This window comes from Uloborus diversus, chromosome 1, assembly GCF_026930045.1.
Source record: "Uloborus diversus isolate 005 chromosome 1, Udiv.v.3.1, whole genome shotgun sequence".
Classification (NCBI taxonomy): domain Eukaryota; kingdom Metazoa; phylum Arthropoda; class Arachnida; order Araneae; family Uloboridae; genus Uloborus; species Uloborus diversus.
Genome location: NC_072731.1, coordinates 259,421,449 through 259,448,643, shown reverse-complemented (window position 1 = coordinate 259,448,643; position 27,195 = coordinate 259,421,449). Strand labels below are relative to the sequence as shown.

The following is a 27,195-nucleotide window of genomic DNA, read 5'->3' as shown; positions in this document are numbered from 1 at the left end:
AAAAAATACACATCCTATTTCTTCTAATCATGCATTAAAATTTGCAATATTATGCACACAAACTGTATGTATACACATTATTTTAGTATGCTTTTATACAATACAGTTTTGGCCAGCTCTATGGTGGTTAAATCCAGTTTTGGTCGGTTTAAAACGGTTTTTGCCGGCCAAAACTACAACTTTGCTTGGTTAGGCACGAGGAAAATGTAATAATTATGCAGTAAGTGTAATAATTATGCAGTAAGCATAATAATTATGCATATTATATTATTGGTGAAAATAAATGACAGTAAAGGAATACCTCATCTAAGTATGGCGTTTGCCACGTGTCAGGACTGAATTATATTTATTAAGATGGGAATGATTAGCAAGAAAACATTTTCACAGAAAACAAAAAGAGCACAAGCACTTTCAAAGAGTTTTCAAACTCTCTTTTAAAAAACGAATTTACTGATAAACAGTGATGTTCCCATCCATTTTTCTAAGGGTATAACTCCCAGTAATCCATTACGCACAATATGAGTAGGCGATCATGGACATATGTCATAATATGAAATTTTTTGACATTTGAGGGTATAGGTTAAAAAAATTTGAGAGTCAGCGTACATGGAGTAAGTACCCTATGGGAACACCACTGCTGATAAATAGTCATTAGGGTGGTTCAAAAAAACTTTTTTTCAGCTAGAGTTCAGAACACCCCCCTTTTTTTTTAACTTACTAGTTGTATTATGCTGTAAAAGTTTCAGCTTCATACTCAAATTTTAAGAGGGAGCTCAAAGACCTTTTCATTTAACATTAGCCGTAGCATAGAAAATGCCACAAATTTAGGAACATTTAATTTCCCCAACTGTTTTTTAGTAAATAATTATTTTATTTCAATGTATATGCATATTATTAGTGTATATTATAATATGTAGCATTGTTTTTTAAGTTCGAAGTATTTTTTTAACCCCTTCAACATATTATTGAAGTTTGGGGAGGGGGTTGAGCACCCTCTTTCAGTTGAAATAGGAAGCTAAAATTCTTCCAGTATATTGCTATTCACAAGTCTAAAAATATTGAGGGATGTCCCGGTATCTAGGAGAAATTTTTTTTACATGTATTTTTGAACCACCCTAATGGTCATATACTGAAACTGGGGACATTCCAAAAGTATTGAGGGGTTTTAAGATAAAACAAAGTGATTTTAATGAGGATGAGAAATGCATTTTAACAAGCAACTACACATACTAATCAACTCTTAAAGACTCAAAATACTGGGTCCAGCGGCACACATAAATGTTAGTTCAAAACACAATGAGACTCATTTTATCAGTCCAAATGCTTTACATATTTTCTACAATGCTAATCCATAACTAATGTCTTGTTTTTCAGTTGTGAAAATTACGTCAAGTATGTGACATACCTTATTACTGACACAATGAATAAGTCAGTTATAGCCATTTTTCATTACATCTATTAGCAAAAAAAAAAGTGGATTTGAAGGCAATTTCTGCCAGGATGGTAGCCTTTAGGTCTTATTGGATTGTCGGATAACTGTCATAAACGCGAGATTTAAAAAATGCTAAGGTTCTGAATCGGGTTACCGAACTGGGTACCCCAAATTGTTCCTTATTCAAAAATGCTCCAAGAAGTGTTGTCTAAAAAAAGCCATTAATGCCCTTGAAGTGTGAGCAGTTCTCTATCTTGTTGGAACTAAATGCAACCCAAGGACTTTTCCAGTTATGTGCAATGAGTGGCGTTAGTTACCTGGTGTGATTTTCAAAATTGTGTAAAGTATAAAGTTAGACATTGAACTATATTATAAAAAGGAAAAGAAAATCTGATACATAAAATGGGTAGTGTGTTTTGAAATAAGAATCTAATGTTTCCAAACCCTGCATATTCAAATTTAGATGCATAAATAGAGAAGTTACTTTACCCTTTGCGGTCTATGTTATAAAAAACGTTTTCCCCTCCTGGTAAATACAAAGAGATAATAAAACATAACTGGTGAGTACTTTAAGTCATAAGAATCATGTTCAGAGACACTATTCTAAGAATGGGAAAAGTATATGTTAGCAGTTTAAACATGTGTCGGTCCATGGCCCCAATTAATTCTTAGAGGCCGTGACAATGGATGAAACTCATAACAGCAAAGAGGGCGCTACAGGGAACCCGTTGCCATTGATTGGTGGATGCAGGGGTTCCGCTCAGCACCTCTTGCAGTCAAAATGGGCGACGTCCAATCAAAAATAAACAAATGTTGGAACGTTGACATTGATTGGTGGATGCATGAGCTGCATTAGTTTAACACAGAAAAGTCATGAATTGTCAAGGCCCGTTAAACGTCAGGGCCATCTAGTGGGGCCATGGTTGGACACAACTAGATATTCGGAACTCCAGCGCTCGAATACGCTACCTTGCGGTGATTTATAAAACTGCGTCTGCACCTAAAACATTGCCACGTTGCGCATCACGTGTGTCTGTTGACGTAAACGCGGTCAGTTTGTTCTGAGTAACGCATTCAACATGTCTAAGAACGCCTTCAACAACAGAAATTAATTCGTCCCTTAGTAGTATTCTCGAGCTTCTCAAAATAATGTTAGTTTTCCTTATTTCTTTCAAAAAAGTATTAAATGGTGGAAGCGTAAACAAGAAAACTCTGGATTAACAAAATTGGATAACGTTATACCAGGTAAAATTTTTTATTGTTTTGTATGAATTTGTAAGAATATGGGGGTTTTTTTTAATCTTAAATTAATTAAACTTACCATATTTTACAGCAGCATTTAGTTGGAATGGACAGTATGCAAAATATTTTCTTGAATATATTATCGTAGAACAAAATGAATAACCGAGAAAGAATTTACTCTATTCCTTTTATTCTCAGCTGAAAGGTTTCGCCAAATTTGTTTAGGGTTATTAATTTTTAGTATTGTGCGAGCAAAGTAGCCTTGGCGAGATTTCGCGTTTTTAGTTAAACCATTTTTAATTTTTATCATGAGTGGAATAAAATGGTAGTAAGATTACAGAATTCGATAAGTGAAAGGAAATAATGGTCAATCAACTGAAAAGAAAACTACCACCATATATCCGTGAGAATTTTGTTGATGATTTGCATAACATGACACAATTAAATCGTAACTCAGAAATTAGAAAAATTGAAACAGAAAATTTTTAAATGAACCGATTCGGGAATTCGAGAGAAATAACTCAACTACAAATGGAAAAAAAAATAAGCGCTAGCCAAGCAAGGCAAAAAAGTATCATCTTCTTTCGATAACAATTTGTAATGTCACATTGAATTTTCTAGCATTAATTGTTATTCTTGTCAGGCCACAATTATTATTTAGTTTTATCAAGAATTGATAAATATCGAATTCAACATCGTGGAAATAGCTGCTTAGAACTACGAACTACGTAGTTTGCATGAATCTTTGACGTTTAGTAATGCTTCTTGAATTCTCATTTCTTTCTACGTGGGCCAGAATATCCACAAGACTTTGAAAATTAATTTTAAAAGAATAAAGCGAAAAAATCATACGTACGAACAAAAATCACAACACTTTTAGCATTTTCTTCGTTACCATGTGCGTTTGTTGTAGTTTTCAATTCCGCCATTAGACAGTGACTTCAGTGCCCCCCTATAGTTCGTTGGAGTTGCGAATAGGACCACAGCGATAAATTCTTAATGTTGCATTGAGTTTGATGTAGGACCTTAAAGGCAGGGGGAGAAGTGGTCAACTTTTAATATGTAGGATATTTTCCATGAAAAATATAGGACAACTATAGGACAGGATTTATGAATAATTTTGATAAGAAAAAATAAATCATGCATAGTTTATATCATCTAATTATTCTTGCATTAATTATTATCGATGATTGCAATTAATCATACTGCATACAGTTAAAAAATTCAAATAAAAGTTATAACTTACACTTAGAATGAGTTTCCTGAATGAGTTCTTGAAACTCAACTTAAGAAAAAAAAATTACTTACATACAAATAATGTTTTTAAACCAATTTAAACAATATGACATATATTACAATATTTAATCTAACTATTTACAATCATTGATCATTCATAATTTTGAATAGCTTTTGCCTAATTCATAAATGGTTTATGAATTACAAATAATTCTATGGAAGTTTCAACTAATGTCGGACTACGTTACTGCAAGTGCATTTTTCAATTTTCATTCCAAAACCAAATGAATAATAATTTTTTACCTCTGAGTGTCCTCCTCCAACTTTGTTTCTTCTGCTTTTCTCTTATGCCCCTTGGCAAATTTCACTTCCTTTGCTAGCTGTGCAGCTTTCAATTTACGAAACTCTTCTTGAGATAAGATGCGCGTCTGTGATATAACCATAGCTTTTTCCATTGCATTTTCTTTCGACTCTTTATCATGCTCAGTTTTTTCAAGCTTGATTTGTTGTTTGTCACTTGTATCACCTAAGTCAGATTCATGTTCTTCCTTTTTAATTTTTTTTACCCTGCATACAAAAAGAAAAATATTATTCGGGAAGGAGGGAGCGGAGACAGAACAGCTTTATTGAATAACTAGCTGTGTCGCCCAGCTTTGCACGGTCCCCCTCGAAAATAAGAGTTATGTCAAATGACATGTGTTCAACAATCAGGCTTGAACAAAAAAGAAAAAAAATCAGTAAAATTTTGTGGCAGACTGCGAAAAAATAACCAGAAAATAAACATTTAAAGATTTTTCCGATTACTGGAAAAGCTTCAAAACAAAACCAAGAATTTTATATGTTCACTAGTGGTACCTCACGGCTTTGCCCGTAATAGACAATTAAAAGGTCTTTTGGTTAGACTGTAAATTTACAAATAATGTATGGTGAATTTTCTCGCCAATTGGCTTGTGCCCATGATACGGTTCCACGTTATGATAATTTCGTAATTTACTCGTCCACCTTATGATAGTTTTGTTCTTAAAATTGGAATTGAAAAAGCACCAAATTTCATGAAATTCGGTCCGAACGGTCTAGGCGCTATGCCCGTCACAGAGATCCTGACAGACAGAGAGACTTTCAGCTTTATTAATAGTAAAGAAGATAAAGAAGCACCACTACAAGCTGTTTAACCAATCAGTTATTTAAATTTGACTCCATCCTTGTAAGCCATCAAATAAGACACACATAGTAACAAAGACAGTGGAAGCATTAGGAGTAGTGTATATAAAGTGAAATATACTATTAAAAATCATGAAAATACATACATTGAAATAAAGTGAAAAAAAGCTAGAAAAATATATTCTCACCCCCCCCCCCCCCCTTTTTTTTTTGCTTATCTTTTTACTATTTTATTTTTAACGAAAATTTTTAGAGCTTTCATTTTCAACTACAATTACAATATCTACAAATATTTCTTGGTTTTACAGAATTTTCAACATTTGATAGAAATCAGAATAAAAGTTTTGCAATGAGTGCTGTTTACATGTTCATTGTAATGTTTGATATTTTGAATGATAGTGCTATAAAAAAAATAAATCAACCAGTAAATATGTTCAAAGTTTTCTTCAAAGCAGACATTAAATAATATTTATATTTCTAAAACAATTTATTTTCTGCATTTGTTTAACAATTTATGCTTTCATTATGGTTTGAAAACGAATTTGTTGATGAAGCAGATTCAACCTATTGGCCATTGAAACTTACTTGATCATTCATCAACGCAAAATTTTACAATACTAACACAAATCTTTAAATAAAAAGTATACTTACGTTGATAGGTTCATCATCTTCATCTGCTTCATCACTTGATTCATCACTAACAGATGCAATATCATCATCTGAATGGGAAACATTTACCCAGCTACCATCACTGTCATTTGCTTCTTCTTCTTTAATAGAATCTTTAAAATTTAACAAAATAGTGTAAATGAAATGCAACGAATAAAAATGAATGAAGTATCAAAAATAACGCAAAATTGAGCAATGAAATATTTTTTCTTTCCAGCTACCTTGAACTTCCTCCTTTGAAGGTTCAACAGTTAAAACTTCACAACCAGGAATATATGACTTGGCATTCAATGCCCCATACTCCATGGGATTTAGCTCTTTGGTAGCTTCTGTGGGTTTATTCTAAAAATATTTGAAATAATAATAATTAGAGCCTGCATTAAATGTACAATAAAATCATAGAATTATGTATGCAAATGTGTAATAAGAAGTCCTAAAATCCAAAAAATATGAGCAAAAAAATTTTTATCCACGTAAATAAGTGTTTTTATATCTGAATAAAAAACAAATTATTTTTCTGTTTCAGTAATTTTGGGGATTAATTTTAATTTGTGACAATAATTTGTACGAAAAATATTATAAGAATTGATAGTGAGCACAAAAAATTGGGCAAAAAACCACAGGCCACCCGATTTTTTTGTTTTATAAAGAAATAAATGTTTTTTTTTTTTGGTAATCTTTTTTTTTTAATGAAAAATAAGAAGTTCAAGAGAGTGAAAAAATACAATAATATGCAACTATTTTGAAATTTTGCTGCTTATATGCAGTTGACCTGCATGTAATCTAGGCTTCAATAATAATAATAGTTGACTGAGAATTTAATTTGAAAAGAAGTAATGCATTCATCACTAAAAATAATTACCTTTCAAATTGCCCAAACTACGTTAAAACATCACAATCAATACATATATCGAGGGTTAACCAATGTAGAGATTCAATATTACAGTATGTTTTTGGTATTAAAAATTTTCAATATCAAATCCTTTATTTTTTGGCAATTTTATGACAAAAAAAAAAAATCATTTAGTGTGCAATTTATTGATAAATTGATACTTCAACATGATATATGTACCTTTAGTCCAACCATTACTAGACCACACACTTTATTTCTTTGCTCAGTATCTACTTTGTAGTTGAAAAATAATGCAGGTCTTAACGTTAATTCATTTTAAATATTAAAGAACCACCCACAATCATTAACAGTTCTCCAGTCCACTAAATGTTTTTTTTTTTTTAACTTCATTCTACTACATTGTCACGGGTAAAAGTTGCAAAAATTCCCAAGAAAGAAATTTTTAAAATGAAAAGGAGGCGTGTCTGTGTCCCAAATTTAATTTTCACGCTTATGAAATAAAATTATAACTAATTGTCTCATTTTAATCAAGGAGAATTTATTTTTTTGTCATGAAACAATGAATAGTGTTCTTTATTATAACTATAAAAAATCAAATAAGAAAACTCATTTGTTTGAATTTTCTTCATATTAACTCATTCCGTTTGTTACTTCTTAACTAATATCTTGTCCCGTCTCACTCTTTCAAACTTTTTCAGAAAGATGGAAATTCGTAAACAGACTGATGCTAGTCTGTTTTAGCCCCCCCCCCCCCCCCTCAAAAAGTGAAAAATAAACAGCAAATGTCAATATGATCTTAGAGCCCCAAATCAAATAAAACATGATTTTATGTTTGTACACCAAACTACAAAATATAAGTACTTACATGCAATTTAGCTACATAACATCAACTTAAATCAAAATGCCGAAAAATTCAATAATTCTTAGTTTTGACAATTTGCCTCTGAGATACATAATTAGTAATAGTAAATACCCATGGTAACTCTTAAAGTCAAGGACAGATCCAGAAAATATTCAAAGTGGCGGTTGATTTCAGATACGAGGGCAAATCAAAAAGTCTTTGCGGCAATTTTTTTTTTTAAAGCCAAAATATGGCTGTGAATACAAACGAACATGTACATTCCCAGCATTGACCGTTCCATTAATCGTACCAGCCATATCTGCTTTTTGCTCGGAAGAGCGGAGCTGCTATCCATCATTTAAGATGACGGTTGTTCTTCAGACATCCACAACTTATAAGCACTGAAGTGTTATTCGTTTTGTACGGAGCAAGGGACAAACGCAAATAGCAATTTGCAGGGAAATGCTCCCCACGAACGGGGAAAAGTGCCTCTCTTGGAGACCCACTTAAAGAGACACAAGAGGCGTTTGTATCTTTTGCTCCATGGAAAACGAATAACACTTCGCTGCTCATAAGCTGTGGACTCCTGAAGACGAACCATCATCTAAAATGATTGATATCAGCTCCGTTCTTCTGAGCAAAAAGCAGATATAGCTGGTACAGTTCAAGGAACTGTCACAGCTGGGAATGTACATATTTGTTTTGTATTCCCAGCCATATTTTGGCTTAAAAAATAGGCGCAAAGACTTTTTGATTTGCCCTTTTACTTACCCTTTTATAAATTTCAAAACTCTGGCTCCCTATTATCATTTAAGATCGTCTCAAATTAAGGGTTTTTTTAAAATTAGTGTGGAACTTCCAGTTCTAAAAAAGTCATCAAAGGTGTCTTATAATTGCTCTTTTTGAAGTTCAATTTTAAAAACTTTATAGGGGAAAGCCCCCAAAGCCCATCGTATGTCATCTAAGATAGTCAAAAATTGAGTTTTTGGAACTTCAAAAAACTTTCTGTGCAAACTTCCATTAAGTTTGTCACTTAAGTGTTAAGAGATGTGCCACATTTTCAAGACTACAATCATGAAAAATTTCAGAGAGAGAGCCTTTTTTTCCCATAACATTACAAATAACATTTTTGGAACTTCATATGCCAAAAGAGAGAGGAGAGGGCGAACGCCCCTTCCTTGCTCAAAGTGAAGGGTGGGGGGCATGACACAGACTGTGCTATTGAAATTTTTAAGGGAGGTTAATTTCAGAGGGGTTTCAATCAATTTTGGGGGGTTGCTCCACAGCATTAGAGGGTCGCTCTTGGGAGAGATAGGCAGCTTTGATACAGTTACTTATAGTTTTCTAAAAGTACCTCTATTTGAAAAAAAAAAAGAAAAATGCTGACCTACAGTCTGAGGTTACCGTAGACACATTATTTTGCAGCTAAACTCACATAAATGATAAACATTCCAATCAATTTTAAAATATATTTTCAGAGTATTTTATCCCTTTGAATTAGATTAATAATGACTGTAAAATACTATTATAACATTAAACATAGCCATAATTTTGTTTTTCATTTTAGAAATTCAAAATAAAACATGTCAAAACAAACAAAAAAAAACTCATACTCGGAACTTTCTTTGAAGCATCTGAGGATTTATTCTGCGGAAAAGTTGTATTAACGAGTTAGCAGCCATTTGAACATCTGTAAGGAAAGAGGATTTTTAATGTCAAGGTACAAAATTCAATGTTTATACATAATATCATGCACATAATTAGGCTGGGAACAACAAGTTACACTAAAATGGCAATTCAATAACTATTTTTGAAACTATGAGTTAATCTTTAAAAAATAACAAAACAAATAAAGTTAACAAATCTAAAAAGAAGTCATCTCAACATTATGTAGTATTTGAAGCCCCAAACTTTTTTTACATTTTTTCATGATTCAAAATGGTTTTCAAGACTGCAAGTTCGTTACAAAAACTTTAAAAAATAACTTTCAAGAAATCAATAAAAAAATGAATAAACCAACCTGACAAGTAAAATAATTCAAAAGGAATTTAAAGCAACAAATTTGAAACTGCAAAATACATTGCAAAAAAAACTAAAATCAAATAACAATAAACATACAAAAATGTGATTACGACACTTACTTTTGTTTTTGAATTTTTTGTATTGTACTAAATCTTGCAATAAATCTTGTTCTATAGCCAGTGGACATCTGGCACAGATTTCTCTCATTGCATTCAAGCTGTAATAAAAATATTGAATAAAGTTTCATAAGTTATACAGTTATAATCAAGGGCGCCCATATAGGGGAGCAAGGGGGGGGGGGGCTCAAGCCCCCCCCCCTAGAAGTTGGAACTTCCTTGCTTTTAGTACTTTTTTCTTTGTAAAAATGTAAAAACATTTCTTCTCCAGCCATTGATGAATAATTTATTGAAAATATCAAACTTTAACAACTCTAATCTGTACTGAAATCAGTTTCTATTTGAAAAATATCCTACAAAACCATGGGTAAAATATCTGAGCCCCCCCCCCCCTTAAAATTTTGCATATGGGCGCCCTTGGTTAAAATCCAGCATAATTTATCTACTTTTTCACAAAACATTACATGGACAACTCCTTGAAAATTATTACACCGATAAATAAAAGTTTACACATATAGTGTAGTTAGTTAACCTATTAATACCCAGGGTTCACCGATATATATCATGATATATCACAATATATATCCAATATTTATTTTGAAAATATAATGACATTTTCTATATTTATTTTTTTAACTACGGTATTTTCAATATAAAAATAATATTAATCATAGTAATATTGTTCTTTATAATTTATAGTCACGAAAAAGTTATGTACAATATTTTTATGATGTATTAATGCAGCCATAACATAACAAAGTAATACAATATTCCTATTTTACTTGTATTTTATATTCATAAAATTATTAGTAATGTAACAACAATTTGAATTCATTATTAAAAGTGCCTAATTAAATATTAACATTGCTCAGAAAAAAAGGAAATGTCTCATGACTATGAACCGAGTAATGAATATTATTTATTTCTGAATCATATAACTGTGTAAAACTAGCTAACAGAAGAACCATGAGTAAAACAGCTAATGCTAAATAAACTCAATGAAAATTGATAGAAATGTAAAACAAAATATTAGATATAAATAATGAAAGAAACCTTAATTTTAAGTCGACATATTGTAATCATCATATGAGAAAATAAAGAATTATTTGAGGATGTGGTGCATTTAATATTTTGAAGACTTCAGTTTGTGCTAATTGAAAATTTCGGATATATATATCAAAATATCCGATATGTATCGAAATATCGGATATTTTCGATATTTTGGAAAATATCATGGTATTTTCAAATCCTGGTTATACTTGATACTACTTCACAATAGATGTGTACAATGAATAAGGTTTTGCAACTAAGTTTTCCCCAAGATATAGCAATTTTGACTGCTGGCTCTCAAAGTTCCAAATTTATAGCGGCTTTTTTAATTTAAATTTTCAATACACATGTCAATGAATCAATTATTTTTAAAAAAATATGAAAAAACATGGCCATTTAAGAACAAAGAGCAGAGAAATCGACAGATTTGGAGATAGGTGGGAAATGTTTTAAAAGTTTACTTATTATTATTGGTTTTTAATTATTACTTGATTCAGTTAAAATTTATTTACTTGTTATTTTTAAACTTCAGAAAACAATAATAAATAATATAAGCAAAAAATATTTGAATATGCTTGCCCGACTGTCATGACTTCAGGGGAGTTTCTTTCAGTAATAAAATTATTAGCAATCGATCTCATAACTGGCTCCATTACCTGTAGAAAAAAAGATCAGGAATTAAGAATTTAAAGGCAACAAATGGCTGCTTATCTGAACTTAGGAATGGACTGGACATCCATTGAAACCAAAACAAAAAAAAAAAAAAAGAAGAAAAAGAAAAAGACATGGACAAAGTTAATGATTTAATAAAAGGAATTTAAAATCTCAAAAAATAAGGTTTCTCAATTTAGGTAAATAATTTAACTATATCTACTTATGGAATAAAATCAAAAGAAACACTTACATCAGGAGGAACATATTCATGAGCAGCCTGAGCAGCAAATAAAAGTATTTTTGTAACATCTAAAAATATTAAACGTTAGTTAAAACTTAAAAAAAAAAAAAGTACAGTAATAATTATTTATAAAATGGAATGGATTACAGCACAAAGTATAGCTGTCAGGAGATTGCAATTGACAGTGCCTTACTTCAGAAGCACCTGTTTTCATGAGGGTGCAACATGCAGATGAAAATTGAAGAAAGGGAATTGGGTACAAGTAGGGTTCCAGGAAAGAACTCAAAGCTTGTCATTTTTACTATTTTAACAACTGAATGCAATTCTTGCTACAACGTAAACACTTTTATTCTAAGTAATCACACAACAAAAATATATTATGAGTACATTTTTTAAAAAAAAAACTTAAACTGGTTTTAAAAATCTTAAGCCTTAATCATCAAAACCTATGTACATCATTCTTCATCCTGAAAATACTCATGACAAACTTCAAACAGCAAACAATAAAGTAAGAATTAAATAAACTCGAGATATTTACTGGATTCTTAATTGAAGTACAGTCAGACCTCCATTCTAAGTAAACTTTCGGAAAAAAATTTGATACGTAGAAATTTCGAAACATAGAAGTTATTTAAAAATCTTCTCATTATTACTCCTAAAACATTAAAATTAAAGCGAATTTCCTTACACAAAACTCCATTTCTAATTTATATGTGAATCACATTAGATGAAAACTAATAAACAAAATCTGAATAAATAAGAACAATCTATTGTTGACTGCAAATCAATTACTAGGGGGAAAAAAGAAAAAAATCCAGAGAGTTGTTATATTGTTCATAGTTTCTTTTTCGTTTTTTTTTTTTTTTTTTTTGAAAGAAATTTACTAATATGAGTCTATATAGCCAGTTTTCCAAAAACTTTTCAAAGAAACATTAATTTATTCAGTCTACTAAAAATTTTATCATGGACATTTTCTGCTAACTCAAGTACAGGATTTATTGTTTCAAATTCCTCTCTCATTTCATTTTTTGATGACTTAGGTATGTTTATGTTTTTTACTGATCAAGTTTAGGAGTGGGAAACAACCAGCAGATACAATGGATATCCAAAAATTTAATTTTATAGGACTGGTTGCAACTGAAATTCGAAAATAATTTAGGAAAATTTAGGAACTCTAGAACATAATAAGCATCGTCTTTCCCACAACTCCAGCTGACTAGTGGGGTTCATCTTCATAGTGACCCCAATGGAACTTACTTTTCTCTCTTGACTATCTACGTGAAACAAGTCGTCTAAAGTAGCATAAATTCTCCCAATATGTCTCGAAAAATATTTCGATCTATAGAGATATTTCAGATACTTACTTTGATTTTTAGATACACATTACTTTGATTTAACGTTTTCCACAATTTCGTGATACATTTCACGGGTCGGGATTTAACTGCATTGAATGTATATGCTCCTCGATTTAACGCAGTAGCGTAACTATGGGGTCTAGCGCCCCTAGAGAACTAAAGAAATTCCGCCCCCCTCAGGGTCACCCACATGGGAAGTCAACAGAGGTCATTGTTACCTCAAAAAAAGGGGGGGGGGACATTTGATTCGACAAATAGGAGGCAGCATTGTACACTTTTTCTCATTTTCTTTTTTAGAATTGTTTTCAATATGACGCCCAATGTTCCTTATCAGTAGATGTTATGCATATGTATGTATATATATATATATATATATATATATATATATATATATATATATATACACCCCATCTAGTTCCTTCTCTTGCGAGTTTAAAAAAAAAAAAATTAAGGCATTTTTCAAATTCTATGATGCAGGGCAAACAGAAAGATGGGTTGAGTCCATGTCCCCTCCCAGTTTGCAGAGCTTGCACTGATATTTTTAATATAGGGAAGATTTGCTATGTAATAAACACAAAAATTGCTCAGTTTTATGTATGAACAATTTTGATACAGGAAAGTTGGATACATGGAGGCGTGACTGTAAATCTTGCAGCAGTAAAATTTTGAATGGTGTGCTATAGTGTTGCTTCTTTTTAGGCCACATTTAATAAATTCGTTATAGAGCCAAAACATTCAAAAACTCTTAAATATGACATGCATCTTTTTTGTCTACAATGGAAGAATTTTTTTTTTTTAAATTAAACGACAGAAATGGAATATTATCTCTTTAAAACTTGTTAAAAAATGCATAACTCGTCACTGAACTTGTTATTTTGCCGCTTGTCCTTTTTTTTCTTTTTCTACCCATTTCAAGAAATGGACTTATTTTTTCATTGATTGACAGGTGCCACATTCATTCTCTTGGTTGGACTTTGAGCTACGATTTTTTATTGCTTCAAATAAGGATTATAAAACAAAATAAAGCTCATATTTTAAAAGTTAAAGTATGAATTTTATTTTTATGATAAAATAAAACATCTAATGCAAATTAATACCACCCTTGACTTGAAATTAGAAAAAAATAAGTAAGACTTAATTCCACAATTCAAATTAGAGACAAGAGAATCTGCATTAGAAGTCTAAAATTAAAACTTAGAAAATAAAAAAAAAAATATGAAAGTATATATTTACCCCTTTGGTGTGGTTTTAGATAACGCAACAAAAGCGGGTAGAAGTTCAACAGAATGAGCTGCATTGGAAAGAAAAAAAAAATTATATTCATACTAACGCACAATATTACCAATTATACAAATTCAGCATGCAAAGGAAATTGAGCTTGCAAGAATATGCCTGCCACGTTTTTAACCAGTTGTTATCCGCAGTTGATTAGAAGAGTGTTTAGAGAGATTCAACTAGAAGTCATAACGAAAAATCAAACATAGTTAAACTCGTAGTGAGTTACCGCCCTTAATCCAGGGCTAAGGCAGAGGTACTTAAAAATACACGGCCAGCTCAGTTATTCCATCCGAGGACTGCAGTTTCGTGCTTTTTAGCACTCATCAGTCCGAATAGGAATTATCTGAGCTGGTGGTGAAAAAACTCTTAAGGGAGCCAAGAGAGCCAAACAAACTGGTACCTAATGTAGAATTAGCACATCAGAAGAGTGACTGCAGCAATGGTGCAGTTCAACTCAAAGATTGATGGCAAAGCATGGTGCTAAAAAGCACCAAACTGCAGTCCTCGGATGGAATAACTGAGCTGGAGGCATATTTCATGTATGGTTAAACCTGGTTAATACAAAACCCCAAATGTTTATGATTTTGTTCATATTAGCCCTTATTCGCAACAACCATGGATAAGTTTTTCAATCCTATGCTCTTCAGTGGTATGTCTGCTATTAGCTGATGAGAAGCCCAATAAGATGAACAAGAATAAAATTTAGAATCCTATGGGTTGTCATTGAAAAACTTTAAAATGAGATGAAAACTGTCTACAGGATGTTCGGTTTTAGCCTGCAAGACCAATCTCATCTTTTGTATGGTCCCTTAAAACTTTGAACTGGAATATCTCCATGAGTTTGGTCGCACAAATGTCAAGTTTTTTGTGTCAGTAATACTTTTCAATGGAGATTATTTCTTTAAATATTAGTTAGGGGACCTAAGGCCAGCATAAAAAGATAAATTTTGTATTTTTTTACTTTTTACTTTCTTCTATATCTAATATATAGACGAAAGTATTGGATTCGTGCAAATTTTCGAATTTCGAATTTTGACGGATTCGAACGTTTTGAGGTGTGCTGAGTCCATTTCGACCATTTTTGGAAAATGTCTGTCTGTCTGTGTGTGTGTATGTGTGTGTGTATGTATGTGTGTATGTGTGTGTGTCACGTCTGTGTGTGACCAGTTTTTTGTGGCCGCTCTACAGCAAAAACTACCGCATGAAATCGAACGAAATTTAATACACATATGTGCTGCTATGTGAACTTGTGCCCATTGGTTTTTGGCGCGAATCCCTCCAAGGGGGGTGGAGCAATGGGACGTTTTTTGAGTTACGCGTGCTTGCTATTCCTCAGGAAGTAACTGGCGGAATCAAACAAAATTTGGTCCATATGTTGCCATTAACAGGAACAGGTGCTGATTCAATTTTGGTGTCAATAACTCAAACGGGGGTTGAGCTATAGAACGTTTTTTGTCGTCAATTGTGACTGCTGTATCTCAAGAAATAATGAACGGAATGAAAGAAAAATTTATTGGCAAGTAGCCCTTAGTGGGTATAAGAACTGATTTTATTTTGGTGTCAACAGCTAAAAAGGGGGTAGCGCAATCACCCGTTCTTTTTTTCCATTGTGAGTGCCCTATCTCAAGAAGTAATGCTGCGTTCTGGTTGAAATTTGGAATATATGTGAATCCATATGTAAACAGACTTCGGTTCAATTTGGACGCCAATCGCTCCAAGAGGTGTTGATTTATTTATTATTTTTTTTTTTTTTTGCGAATAAAAATAGCTTTATTAATGCAACAATAAGAAAGATAAATCGTAATAGATTGTCGTCTGCGTATTTCTCGTGATTTTAATTGTATGGAAATGATCGGAAATTTTATCTCAATGATTTAAAATTTTTAACTGTTGCCATCTTATGTTTGTTAATAAATAAAATATTTGTAATTAATTTAAGCAAGGCTTTTAAAATAACTTTCATTTTTCGCTTTTTGCTTTGCTTTTGCAATAATTCAGACATTGGAATGGTCGTCAAGTCTTTTCATGTGAAATTTTGTTTTTGTTGGGAATATTGCTTCCTCATCAAGCATGGGGAGGGATCAGAAAAAAAAGAAGAATATAGAAGAAAGTTTCGTGATGGCCACAACATACTAGTTTATTTTTGCTTCTAAGTTTCAATATCTTAACTCTGCATCTGATTTTGAACATTATTGCAATTGAAAGTATACATCTAACGGTTGCGAAAATAAAGGTCTTGCAGGTTAAAACGGAATACCCTGTATATCACTCTCACAGCACAGAGGACAACAGGGCGAACCCTTCACTCCAATTCAAAAGAGGTGGTTTTGTAAATCGTCATATCCAGTGATTAGACAAAAACAAGCCACTATAACAAATCGAGGCAAGGAACTGGGGATGTTATTACTCTTATTGCATAGGATATTCCACTTTTTACTGACAGCTGCATCACTGTATAAATACTTTATTTTTTCTGTAAACAATTCTATTCATGCAATACAGAGGAAGAGTCAGGTTGGGTCGTAAAAATCCAGCATCAGCAAGAGACCATAAATATGCAAAATTGTGAAAAGAATAAAGCAATGCATGTCGATATCTTAAAAAGAGAATTGCTACTATTTATTATAGCAACTTTATGCTAGAGATGAGTTCAGGCTCATTTTTGAGAGCCTGGACAGGGAAACTTAAGCTAACTTAACTAAACACGGAGTTAAACTAACTTAACAGGGAAACTTAACTAAACCCAGCCCGAAAACTTATAGCGGAGTCCGCCCGAGCCCTGGTGATATTGTCTCGGACTAAAATCCGAACCCGAAGGAAACTTTCTTGTACCAAAAACCTTCTACAGTCTGACATGATTTCATGAAATGCTAGTTTTAGCTGTTGTTTTACATCAACTAAATTATGGAGACTTTATTGCAACTGCGATTGGTTCTTTTTTTTAAATTTCTCTGTTAATGAAAAATATTAAGTTGAATATTCTTCATTAACAGAAGTTTCTAAATTTTCTCAAAATGCTCCACTTCAAATGCATTACTGTGTGACATATTGCAATGGTAATCACAAAAAAAATTATAAATTAAGCCATTAATTAATTAATTTTTTTGGTTAAATTTTCACATTGATTAAATTGATTTAAATGTTTGTTTCTTTTTCTCACAGCATGATAATGTTTTTTTTTTTTTTTTTGCTTTGAATTTGTTTGGAGATGGACAATTGAATATCTTAGCCTGAGTCTGAGCCTGCCCGAGCCCGAAACCTATCTTCAGTTCTAGAGCCCGCTTCTGGCCTGGGCTGAGCCTGTCTCATCTCTACTACATGCACTGTAATTTAATTATTAGCATATTAGGAAAAATTTAATTTACTTCTCAAAATTTAATACAGTTTAAAAAAAATTCAAAAAGAAGGACAATAATTAACAATGGAGGGACAAGAGGTGATCTACAATGGAGTATGGGCAGGCGGTCTAAAGGCAAATTGAAATGGCTAGAGTTAATAAGGCATATGTGCTTGAATCTCTACACAAAACACTTAGAAACTGATTCAGAATCTTATTTTTGGCATCGAATTGGGTAAAAATAAAAGTTGTCTAAGGACACATACTTTCCCGTCTTATAACCCAACTTTTAAACCTCTCCCTTTTCACAATTAATTTAGCTTTTTAATTAATTTATCTTGATCTATTTTTGCAATATTATTACAATGAACCTATGGGACTTTACAATGAGTCTAAGGGAAAGTTGGCTAAAAAGAAAGAAAAAAAGTTTTGCTTGTAAAAATAACAGACTCCTTACCTCAAAAGCGAATTTATAAAAACATTGTAAGAGTGAAGGCTTTCACGGCCGGTGTCAATATTATGAAAGGATTTTTCCGGGCTGTTGTGCCGTGGTCTGAGTGTATATACTCCAAACGTTTCGGCTGCATCTGCGGCAGCCATCCTCAGTGGTTCCGAGTTCGTAACTTCCAGGGAAGAGACTTCTTGGCAACTGATGCAAGTAGTCCACAGCCTACCTCCCCTACGTTGAGGACGTCACTGATAGAATCGAAAGACTTCTGCGACGCCACAATATCAAGACTGTTTTCAAACCCACCCACCGAACCAGCGACTTATTACGATCTGTGAAAGATGCAAGAGATCCCTTGTCCGCCGCAGGTGTTTACAAGATTCCCTGTTCCTGCGGATCTACCTATATTGGAACTACTAAGAGAAGCGTCAACACTAGAATCAAAGAACATCAAAGAAATTGCCGACTAGGCCACACTCAGAAGTCAGCAGTCGCAGAACACACTTTTAGTGAGGGGAACCATGACATCAAATTCAAAGAGACTAAAATACTTTCAAGGACTTGCCATTATTATGCGAGATTGAACAGAGAAGCCATCGAGATATTCAAACATCCAAATAATTTCAACAAAAAAGAAGAAGGAATAAAGATAAACAAGCTCTGGCATCCCATACTGAAAAGGATCAAAACAACAAGAACCTCCAGCCAATCAGAAACAAGGACGGACCTTCAGCTGAATCCCCAGCAGCCAATCCCCGAGCAGGAAAAGGAGAGCCTAAGCTCCAATCAGGAAGCGATGAAGACAGACGTTCACCAGCCAATCCCAGTCCAGAACCAAGAGGACCCAGGCCCTATAAATGCTGACAGCACTTCGACACTTGCATCAGTTGCCAAGAAGTCTCTTCCCTGGAAGTTACGAACTCGGAACCACTGAGGATGGCTGCCGCAGATGCAGCCGAAACGTTTGGAGAATATACACTCAGACCACGGCACAACAGCCCGGAAAAATCCTTTCATAATATAAAAACATTGTTTACATAAAACATTTTAACTACATATATTGTCGAATGGGGCGAGATTGTGCCCCATCATATGTACCAATATCAATGCAAAGAGATTGAAATATTCAAGAGATAAAACAGAGAGCAGCAAATTTCAATTCTTCTAACAGTTAAAAAATAGCATCCTACCTCTCATAGTCATGCCATAATTTTTGTGGCACGATCTAACCTTTCTGTCACAAAGTCACTTCATTCAATGCTACGAAAAAATTCTGCTAATTTAACATACAATGATTTCAACTTACTTGATGAACTCCAACTAATCTAGAAATAAGATCCATAACAAGCATTTTAATTTCATATCGCTCATTCATTGTTTCTAATTTTTTCAATAACTTTTCAGCAATTCCTAGACATAAAAGAAACAATTTAGGTACAAACAACAAGAAAACAAATATTGTACATTTTTCCATGAAAAAATAATCAATCTAACACTTTTCTTTTAACATTCAAATTTATATTTATAAAAAGAAGAAAAGAAAAAAGGAGGGGGGGGGGGGGAGGCATGAAAGAAGCAGTTCAAGGAGTATTGAAGGAACATAAGAACCAGGGCCGGATTAAGATCTATTTACACCATAGGCCAAACTCACATATCCGAACTCTAACGAAATTATATCCCCCCCCCCCCCAGTCATTACCAGGGGCATAGTTGCGCCCAGTGATAGTTGAAGGTTTCGTGACACCCTGTCGTTCCCTGTTTGACAAAATGAGGGATGTTTTTCTTCGTTTTCTTTCGATGATGTTCAAAAGAGGGAGGGGGGAGGGTGCTCCCCTGAAATATTTTTCAAATTGAAGCGTTAGAAAACTATTTTAAGCCATCTAAAGCTTCTTCACAAGAAGTAATGGCATTCGGAACTCGCCCCTGAAAGTTTTTGTAACTGAAGTCCTACATACACCCCTGATGATTGGTAGTTATAAACAAGTATGAATTAATAAATTATTAATTGCGAAACACATACGAACTGACGTAATTTTAAGACACCAAGAGAAAAATAGTTTCAGTATCAAGTTTTATAACTGAACCTTTTCTAGGTCATAATTTTTACTAGTTTCCCTGTGTGTGACTTTACTTCTAAGTTTCTTCACCTTTGCAAAGCCAGGGGCGCCCCCCGACCCTCGAACCTTTGCCCTTTCGGTTTTTTTTTTTGCGTCTTCGAACCTGTGTGCCCTTTGGGAGTCAATGTTGACGCCCTATTGGAGGACCCAGTCCGCTCATGAGCAAAGCTATATTTTAAACAAATTGTTCAAATCTGAGATATTGAAAATTATCTGCATTGATCAGAAAAAGACGTCGACTCAATTATTACGCCCCTTCCCTATCCTCCAATTGCTTTTTTTTTTTGCTCCAATTGCAAAGGGCTGGTTGCAATCTATTCTAGTTGAATTTTGCTTCTTCATATATACTAGCAAGGAAAATATATATATATATAATAAGAGCCTAATAAGAGCAATGCCTTGAGAAAAAAATAATTGGTTGCAGCTCCAGAGATCTTACCATTCTTTTTGAATAATTAAACTATGTTAATGACTCATACGTACCTTGTGGGTCATTTAAAAGATGAACAGCAGAGAAATCAAACAGTTCTTTATTTTTCCTCTTTTTAGATTTCTAAGAAAATATTTTTTTCCTGGTTATTAAAACTACAAAGGAATTAATCATATACAAACACACACCATATACATATATAATAACAATGCTTCATACACATAACTTTTAAAAGTAAGTTCCACCACTCCTAATAAATAGTTCAAATTAGAAACAAGCATGCATGCCCACAAATTTATAGTTATTAACATCCGCGTAACATAACCAACCTAACAGCATCTAAAAGAAAGATGGCAAAGCGACAAGTGCAGGCCAACAACAAAATTGCTAAATATGCAAAATATAACTGTTTAAACAACTTATATTGATACTGTCAGATCATCTATTACTTGGGTATAAAATATGTATGCCTCAGTTGCCAAATCGATTAACTCCACTTCAAGGGCGCCCATATAGGGGGGGGGGGCTCAATCCCCTCTTTAGAGATTAGAATTTCCTTGCTTTTAGTACTTTGCTTTGCAAAAACGTAAAAAAAAAATTCTCCAGTCATCAATGAATAAGTTATTACAGTCGGATCCCGCTACAACGCAATCCGACTTACGCGAAATGGCTATAACGCAAGTTTTTCCATGAGTATTGAATTTTTTAGTGCAGACACAAATTACTCGCCTGCAAAATGAAATTTTTCGGAAAAGAGCGGCAGAGAGTTAGAATGGGCTTCGCTGACACTAAGTATTGGTTTTGTGAATGGACTTTCATCCCTTTAGCATCACTGAAAGCGGAAGTTCACGAACTGTATTAGTCTAAACAACGCTTTGCTTTAGTTTATACAAATAACCGCTCCGATTCTTAAATTATTTTTTGTCATTTTACGTATGAACGTTGATAAAATACATTCTGATAGTGCTGCATAAACCTTCTTCATTTTGTAAATTATAAATATATTTACTATATCTATGCTGTTAAGTGCTATAATAATACTGCTTTATTTTAAGTTTCTCTCCCCCATTAATCATTGATTTTGAACCAAATTACAGAATTTTATGTCAAATACTAATGCTTTTTCTAAAATACAGAAAAAGTCGGTTCTTTGTAAAAGATACTGCAATATATAGTTAATAAATGGTTTGAAACAATATGAGGGGTGTTTACAAACGTCTGAAACAATTGGGTATGCTTATAAAAAATTACTTAACATGCCTTGTTCCACAACGCGAAATTCCGACTTACGCGATGTGTCTTGGAACGCATCCCTCGCGTTAGTCTGGACTCCACTGTAGTAGATTTATAAAAGAACTGTACAGATGTCAAATTTTAATAACTCTAATATGTACTGAAATTGTTTCTATGGGGAGAATATCCTGCTAAACCATCGGGAAAAAATCTGAACCCCGCCCCCTTAAAATTTTGCATATGGACGGTGGGCGCCCATCCTCCACTTTTTAAAAAAATCCTCATTTCTGCCTTAATAGTGCTTATTTAATGCTTAGAACGTGAATTTATATTAAAATATCGGTTTAGTACATTTCTGATCCCGAGATGGCAGAAAATGTAATACGAGGGCCCATTCACTCCTACGGATAACACTATCTTCTTCATCACTTTTCTCGACTTTTTGTTTTATGGAGTTAATCGATTTTGCAAGTGAAGCATCCATATGTAAATGGTTTGCAAATGCGCTAAAATATTTATCTATGCCTGCTATCTCACAAATTGTTTTCAACTAAAGCAACTATAAATGTCGATATCATTATATCCTACGCTTTATCTCATTTAATGCTGACACAATGACATTCCAAAATACTGGTCAAAAGAGTAAAAGCGATGACAAAATAATAATAACAATAGTATTCACAAAAAATTAAAAACATGTGAACAAATAAAATAGTTTAAGCTTCTTGTACAACAACAAGTTATTTCATTTTATTTTTTTGAATTACATATATTTTAAATCTGAACAATTTTAAGAATATGAAAAATTTATTTTACCACATTAAGAACTTTAATTTACTGTTTAAAGTAAGTTTTTTAAGCAAAATTAATAAGTGAAAAAAAGAAGTCAGCGTCAATAGTACACAATGAACTACAATTCAATTTTTTTAAAGCTTATTTCAAAAAGGCTACTGAACTTTCAAGTCACTAATACAATGCAAAATTTCTGACAATGAATAAAAAATGTCTTACACTATGAAATTATGTTTCATGAAATACAATGACAATTACTTTTGTCATTACTTTGAGTTTGCAATAAAAGCGCCCACATTAAACTATGTATATAACCCTTTAAGCTTTAACAGATAAAGAATTATACGACAAGAGTAAAATTAAAAATAAGTATAAAGGAGACATTGAAAATAAAGAATAAATACTTAGTTTCAAATATCAAATTTAGTGAACACGAATGAATAAAATAATTTGAGAGTTAAGAAAACTGAGTTTTCTCTATTTAATCATTTCATTGTTTAACTTTTTATATCACAAGTTCTATAAAATAAGTGAATGAAAAGTATAAAATAAAATTAATGAAGTATAAAATAAAATATAATGCATTTCAAACACATTTCATTTAGCTTGCTTGAAACACAGCTAGATTAACTGCATTATCTTATTAAATAACAGGCACAGTCAAATCTTGTTAATTTGAACAAACTTAAAACGAATTTCTGGTCAGATGGAAACACATTTGAGATTCTCCTCCTATTGTATTTACAATAATGTTCTTTATTGTTTTGTAGATAAATCACACTACAGCCAAGACAAATTAATTGTGAAGGTCCTTTTAACTTCCTTTGAACAAGATTTGACTACAGAAGTATGCATTTAAAACACTGAAAATTCACAAAAAAAAAAAAACTTGCCTTCAAAACTTGCTTTGTTCTTTTCAGAATTTTCATTCTTTTGCGAGACTTTTTATTTACTTTATTAGCCGCCATTACTTCTTTCACTGTTGGTGTATCATCCTAAAAAAACAACAGTGAAATATAATTTCAACAGTCCTTTTAAAAAATCCTTTTTGAACAGCACCATTGCTTTTCAAAAATTAAAATAAATAACATAAAGCAATAGCCTGCATGAAATATTTGACAGCTAAAGACCGAAAAATTAAATGCATGCTGTCAAAAAAAAAAAAAAAAAACAAGCCGGAAATCTGTGTTAAAAACTTTTACAGGGTTGCCAACCTTGGAGGAACAATTTGAGGAGCATGTGTGGTGAATTTGAGCAATTTGAAAACTTGCGGAGCAGTTCGGTATTTTGTATAAAAATCAATAAAAATAACTAAAACTGCTTATCTGTTAAATGTTTTAGAGCTTTATTAATCATTTCAAGCACTATTATAAAAATAATTATTTATAAAACAGCTTCAAACACTTTTACAATCTTTGAGTATAAGTATCTTTCAGTTCCCATACTTTCATTTTTGACATGACAATAGCTAAATATAAGCTTGAAAACGTTTGGCTGGGAAATGCGGAGCAAAATAACTTCTTTGTGGAGCCGAGGAGTTTCGTCATTTTTGTGGAGCAGTTGGCAACTCTGCATTTATGACAATGCACAGCATCATGAATTTTTTAAAAGCCTCTTGTTGATGTCATATTACTGTCAACTGGGGTAACTTCGGCGTTTGGGGGGTAACATTGGCCTAATAAAGGAAAAGAGATCAAGAACAGTAATCATCATTTATTTCTTATGGCTTAATCATCACTGGTAGCATGGATTGACTTTTTGGGCCAATGTCCCCGCCCCCGCCCCCCAAAAAAAAGGCAAAGGGCAAAGTAACCCCAGTTGACAGTATCTATGTTTGTTTCATTTTATGACAATTAGCAAAAATTCAAATCATCATTTTTCAGTCATGGATCCACTTACCGTATTACCCCGCATGCCGCAAAATTTGGGGGTCACCAGATTTTCAATAACACTTGCCTGGTCCTTTCAGGCATGCCGGAAAAATTGAGGTTAGGAAAAAATTAAAACTATAAAAAATATATGTTCAGCTTAAAAATGAATATAAGTTCTATGCATATCCTATTAGTATTAATAAACAGTTTAAGTTTGTAAAAATATTTACTTTTGTTAATATTTTTACAAAATATTAACTAATATAACAATTAACATTCATTATTACAAACTAATTTACATTTATTATTTTAACAAGAGAAACATATTGTTTAATAACAAATAATTTTATAAAAATTAAATTAAAACTAAGCAAGCAAACATTTAAGCAGTACATAAGTTACTGCCCCTGAACCAGTGCTAAAGAATTTACCATAGCTATCCAATAAATAAAAATTAAACTTAACTCTCTAAAAGGAGCCTAAAATAAATCATTTAAAAAAAAATTATGAACCTATCACAGTAACGATGATTGTTTCTGAATTGATTACTTTATATTGGCATATAATTAAATCCATTAATAATGACCTACCATAAATAACAAGCACATATTATATGCAAAACACATTTTTTTGAAAGAAGGTTACTTTCGGGATTTATTTATTTTTATCTTTACTGTGGTTTGCTTTCTGATTGGAACTAAATGGGAAAATTGACTTTTGTCCTGTTGCAAAATAAACCTCAAATTATTCGGCATGCCCGAAAATTCGAAATTCCCGGCATGCTGGTCAACCTCGCTTTTTTCGGTATGCCGGATAATGCAGGGTAATACGGTAAATAAAGCTATGTCAATATAATTTTATTCTTAATTCTTACAACTGATTACCTCTGAATCACTGCTGTCACTTTTCTCATCCTCTTCTTCTTTGTCTGTGCCCAGAAAAAATTGACAAGCAGCTACTAATATCTAAATGCAAAATGTTGGAAATTACTATCAGAATACAAAAGTAATCCACAGAAAAAAGGGCGATTGAAATTCTTACAAAACATAAGGTTACATACATTATCAAATGCTGCACTGTTAGGCAGACCAGTCATTACAGAAAAGTTAGGGTCTATTGGGATAATTTGGGTTTAAAAATGACCTACTTTGAACTTTACAGTCCTGTAATAAATTTATACATGCATAATTTTTTCTTTGTCTTGTTTTGGCTTAGCATTATGACTTTCTAGAATAGTTTTCTACAAATTACATGTTAACATACCCATTTGCATATAAATGGCCCAACACAAGTTTCACTATACCCAAATTACCCTGTGGATGGGGGAATTTGGGTATAGTAATGGTTAAAGAGCAAAGCATAGTTTAATAACAATCTTACTCTAAGTTTTCAAACTTAGGTTGAATGTAGGTACAAAAGAAATAATGGGATAGTATGAATACTAATTTTTTAAAGTACTAAAATGGATTTTAGACTGAAAATAGCACAATATGATAAGCCCTTAATAAACGGGAAGTAGTTTTTTGTTACAGACCATTTAAGCAAATTTAAACAACCTTCCAATTCATTTTTAGCATATATTACCTTGGCTAATGAGGATGCACATACATACCTATGTTAGTAGTCCGATAAAATTATTATTTGTCCTTCTGATCAGTAAAATTTAATGCATACCCAAATTATCCCATGTTTTTAAATGAAAACTAATTATGTGAAATGCTTCAATTCAATGCCAAATTAAGTAAACATATGTAATGTCTACATACATAAACTTGAAAAACATAGAGTGGCAGGTTAATTAGTAGCACTATTTGGAAGTAGTTGGTTTGCATTGCATTGACATCTCCAAAAAGTTTATGTTTATAATTGTGAATTTTTGTAGGTGTATAAATGAATAGTTTTCATTTTATTCAATAAAATATAACTTATACCCAAATTAACCCGACAGACCCTATTCAAATTACTTGCTTCAATAGAAAAGCTTTTAGACAACTTATTGAAAAATCTTAACAATCAATAAAAAATGCATATGATGCATATGTTGATATATGCATATTAATAAACCTAATCTAAAAATACAAAACATACCTTATTTACTTTTGAAAAACAGGCAGTAACAATTGCATTAACACACTTGGCCTCCTTCCATATATTTCTACGATATAGTTCAATCATGACATCCTATATGCAAAAGATAAACATTCCATTCAAAAAATAATGATGTAGATTTGAATTATCGAATATTTGCATTTTTTTTACATCCTATTTTAAATAATTGATATTTACCAGTGACATTTTTGCTGCTGTTGCATTGCCATCAGAAAGCATTTGAAACATAAAGTTTTGAAAAACCTGCAATAGATGATTCACATAAAAAACAAGTAAGTAAAGAACAAATTTAAAATACAAAAACAATTTTTTTAACATTTTGCAGTTGAGTTTAAAAATTCTAAACAACATAAGGACTGCAATTTTTAAATACTTGGCGGTACAAAAACTACAAATATTTATGCACATATTAACATTTCAAATAAATACACTAGTTTGGTAGCAGTACTTACTGAATTAAGCTTGGCATTTTTATGCTTCATGTTTAATTTTTTAATGTCACTAATGATGTAAATATGAAGTTGTTTTCGAAGAATTTTGTCACTGCACCGCAGGAGCTCAAAACAAAGTTTTATCAAATCAACAGGAGCTAAAATGCCTCTATTCCTCATTAGAATCAGAGCTTTGCACAAAGACTGCAAACAAAAAATAAAGTGTGTAAAAACTAATTGCAATACAGTTTATAACTATATAAACAAACTGCATTTT

General features: G+C 32.3%; 1 protein-coding gene across 1 annotated transcript in view; it reads right to left on the bottom strand.

Annotated features, from left to right (window-relative positions):
- LOC129234245 (protein SDA1 homolog) overlaps positions 1-27,195 on the bottom strand; it is a 92,926-nt gene that overhangs the window by 40,931 nt on the left and 24,800 nt on the right. The window contains exons 4-18 of the mRNA XM_054868226.1: positions 26,940-27,122; positions 26,665-26,730; positions 26,467-26,559; positions 25,263-25,343; positions 23,401-23,502; positions 20,536-20,605; positions 19,242-19,345; positions 14,106-14,163; positions 11,527-11,585; positions 11,202-11,278; positions 9,576-9,673; positions 9,048-9,124; positions 5,962-6,082; positions 5,719-5,853; positions 4,214-4,436 (exon numbers count right to left, since the gene is read on the bottom strand). Of these exons, the coding sequence (XP_054724201.1) occupies positions 4,214-4,436; positions 5,719-5,853; positions 5,962-6,082; positions 9,048-9,124; positions 9,576-9,673; positions 11,202-11,278; positions 11,527-11,585; positions 14,106-14,163; positions 19,242-19,345; positions 20,536-20,605; positions 23,401-23,502; positions 25,263-25,343; positions 26,467-26,559; positions 26,665-26,730; positions 26,940-27,122 (1,547 nt within the window). The remainder of the gene's footprint in view (positions 1-4,213; positions 4,437-5,718; positions 5,854-5,961; positions 6,083-9,047; positions 9,125-9,575; positions 9,674-11,201; positions 11,279-11,526; positions 11,586-14,105; positions 14,164-19,241; positions 19,346-20,535; positions 20,606-23,400; positions 23,503-25,262; positions 25,344-26,466; positions 26,560-26,664; positions 26,731-26,939; positions 27,123-27,195) is intronic.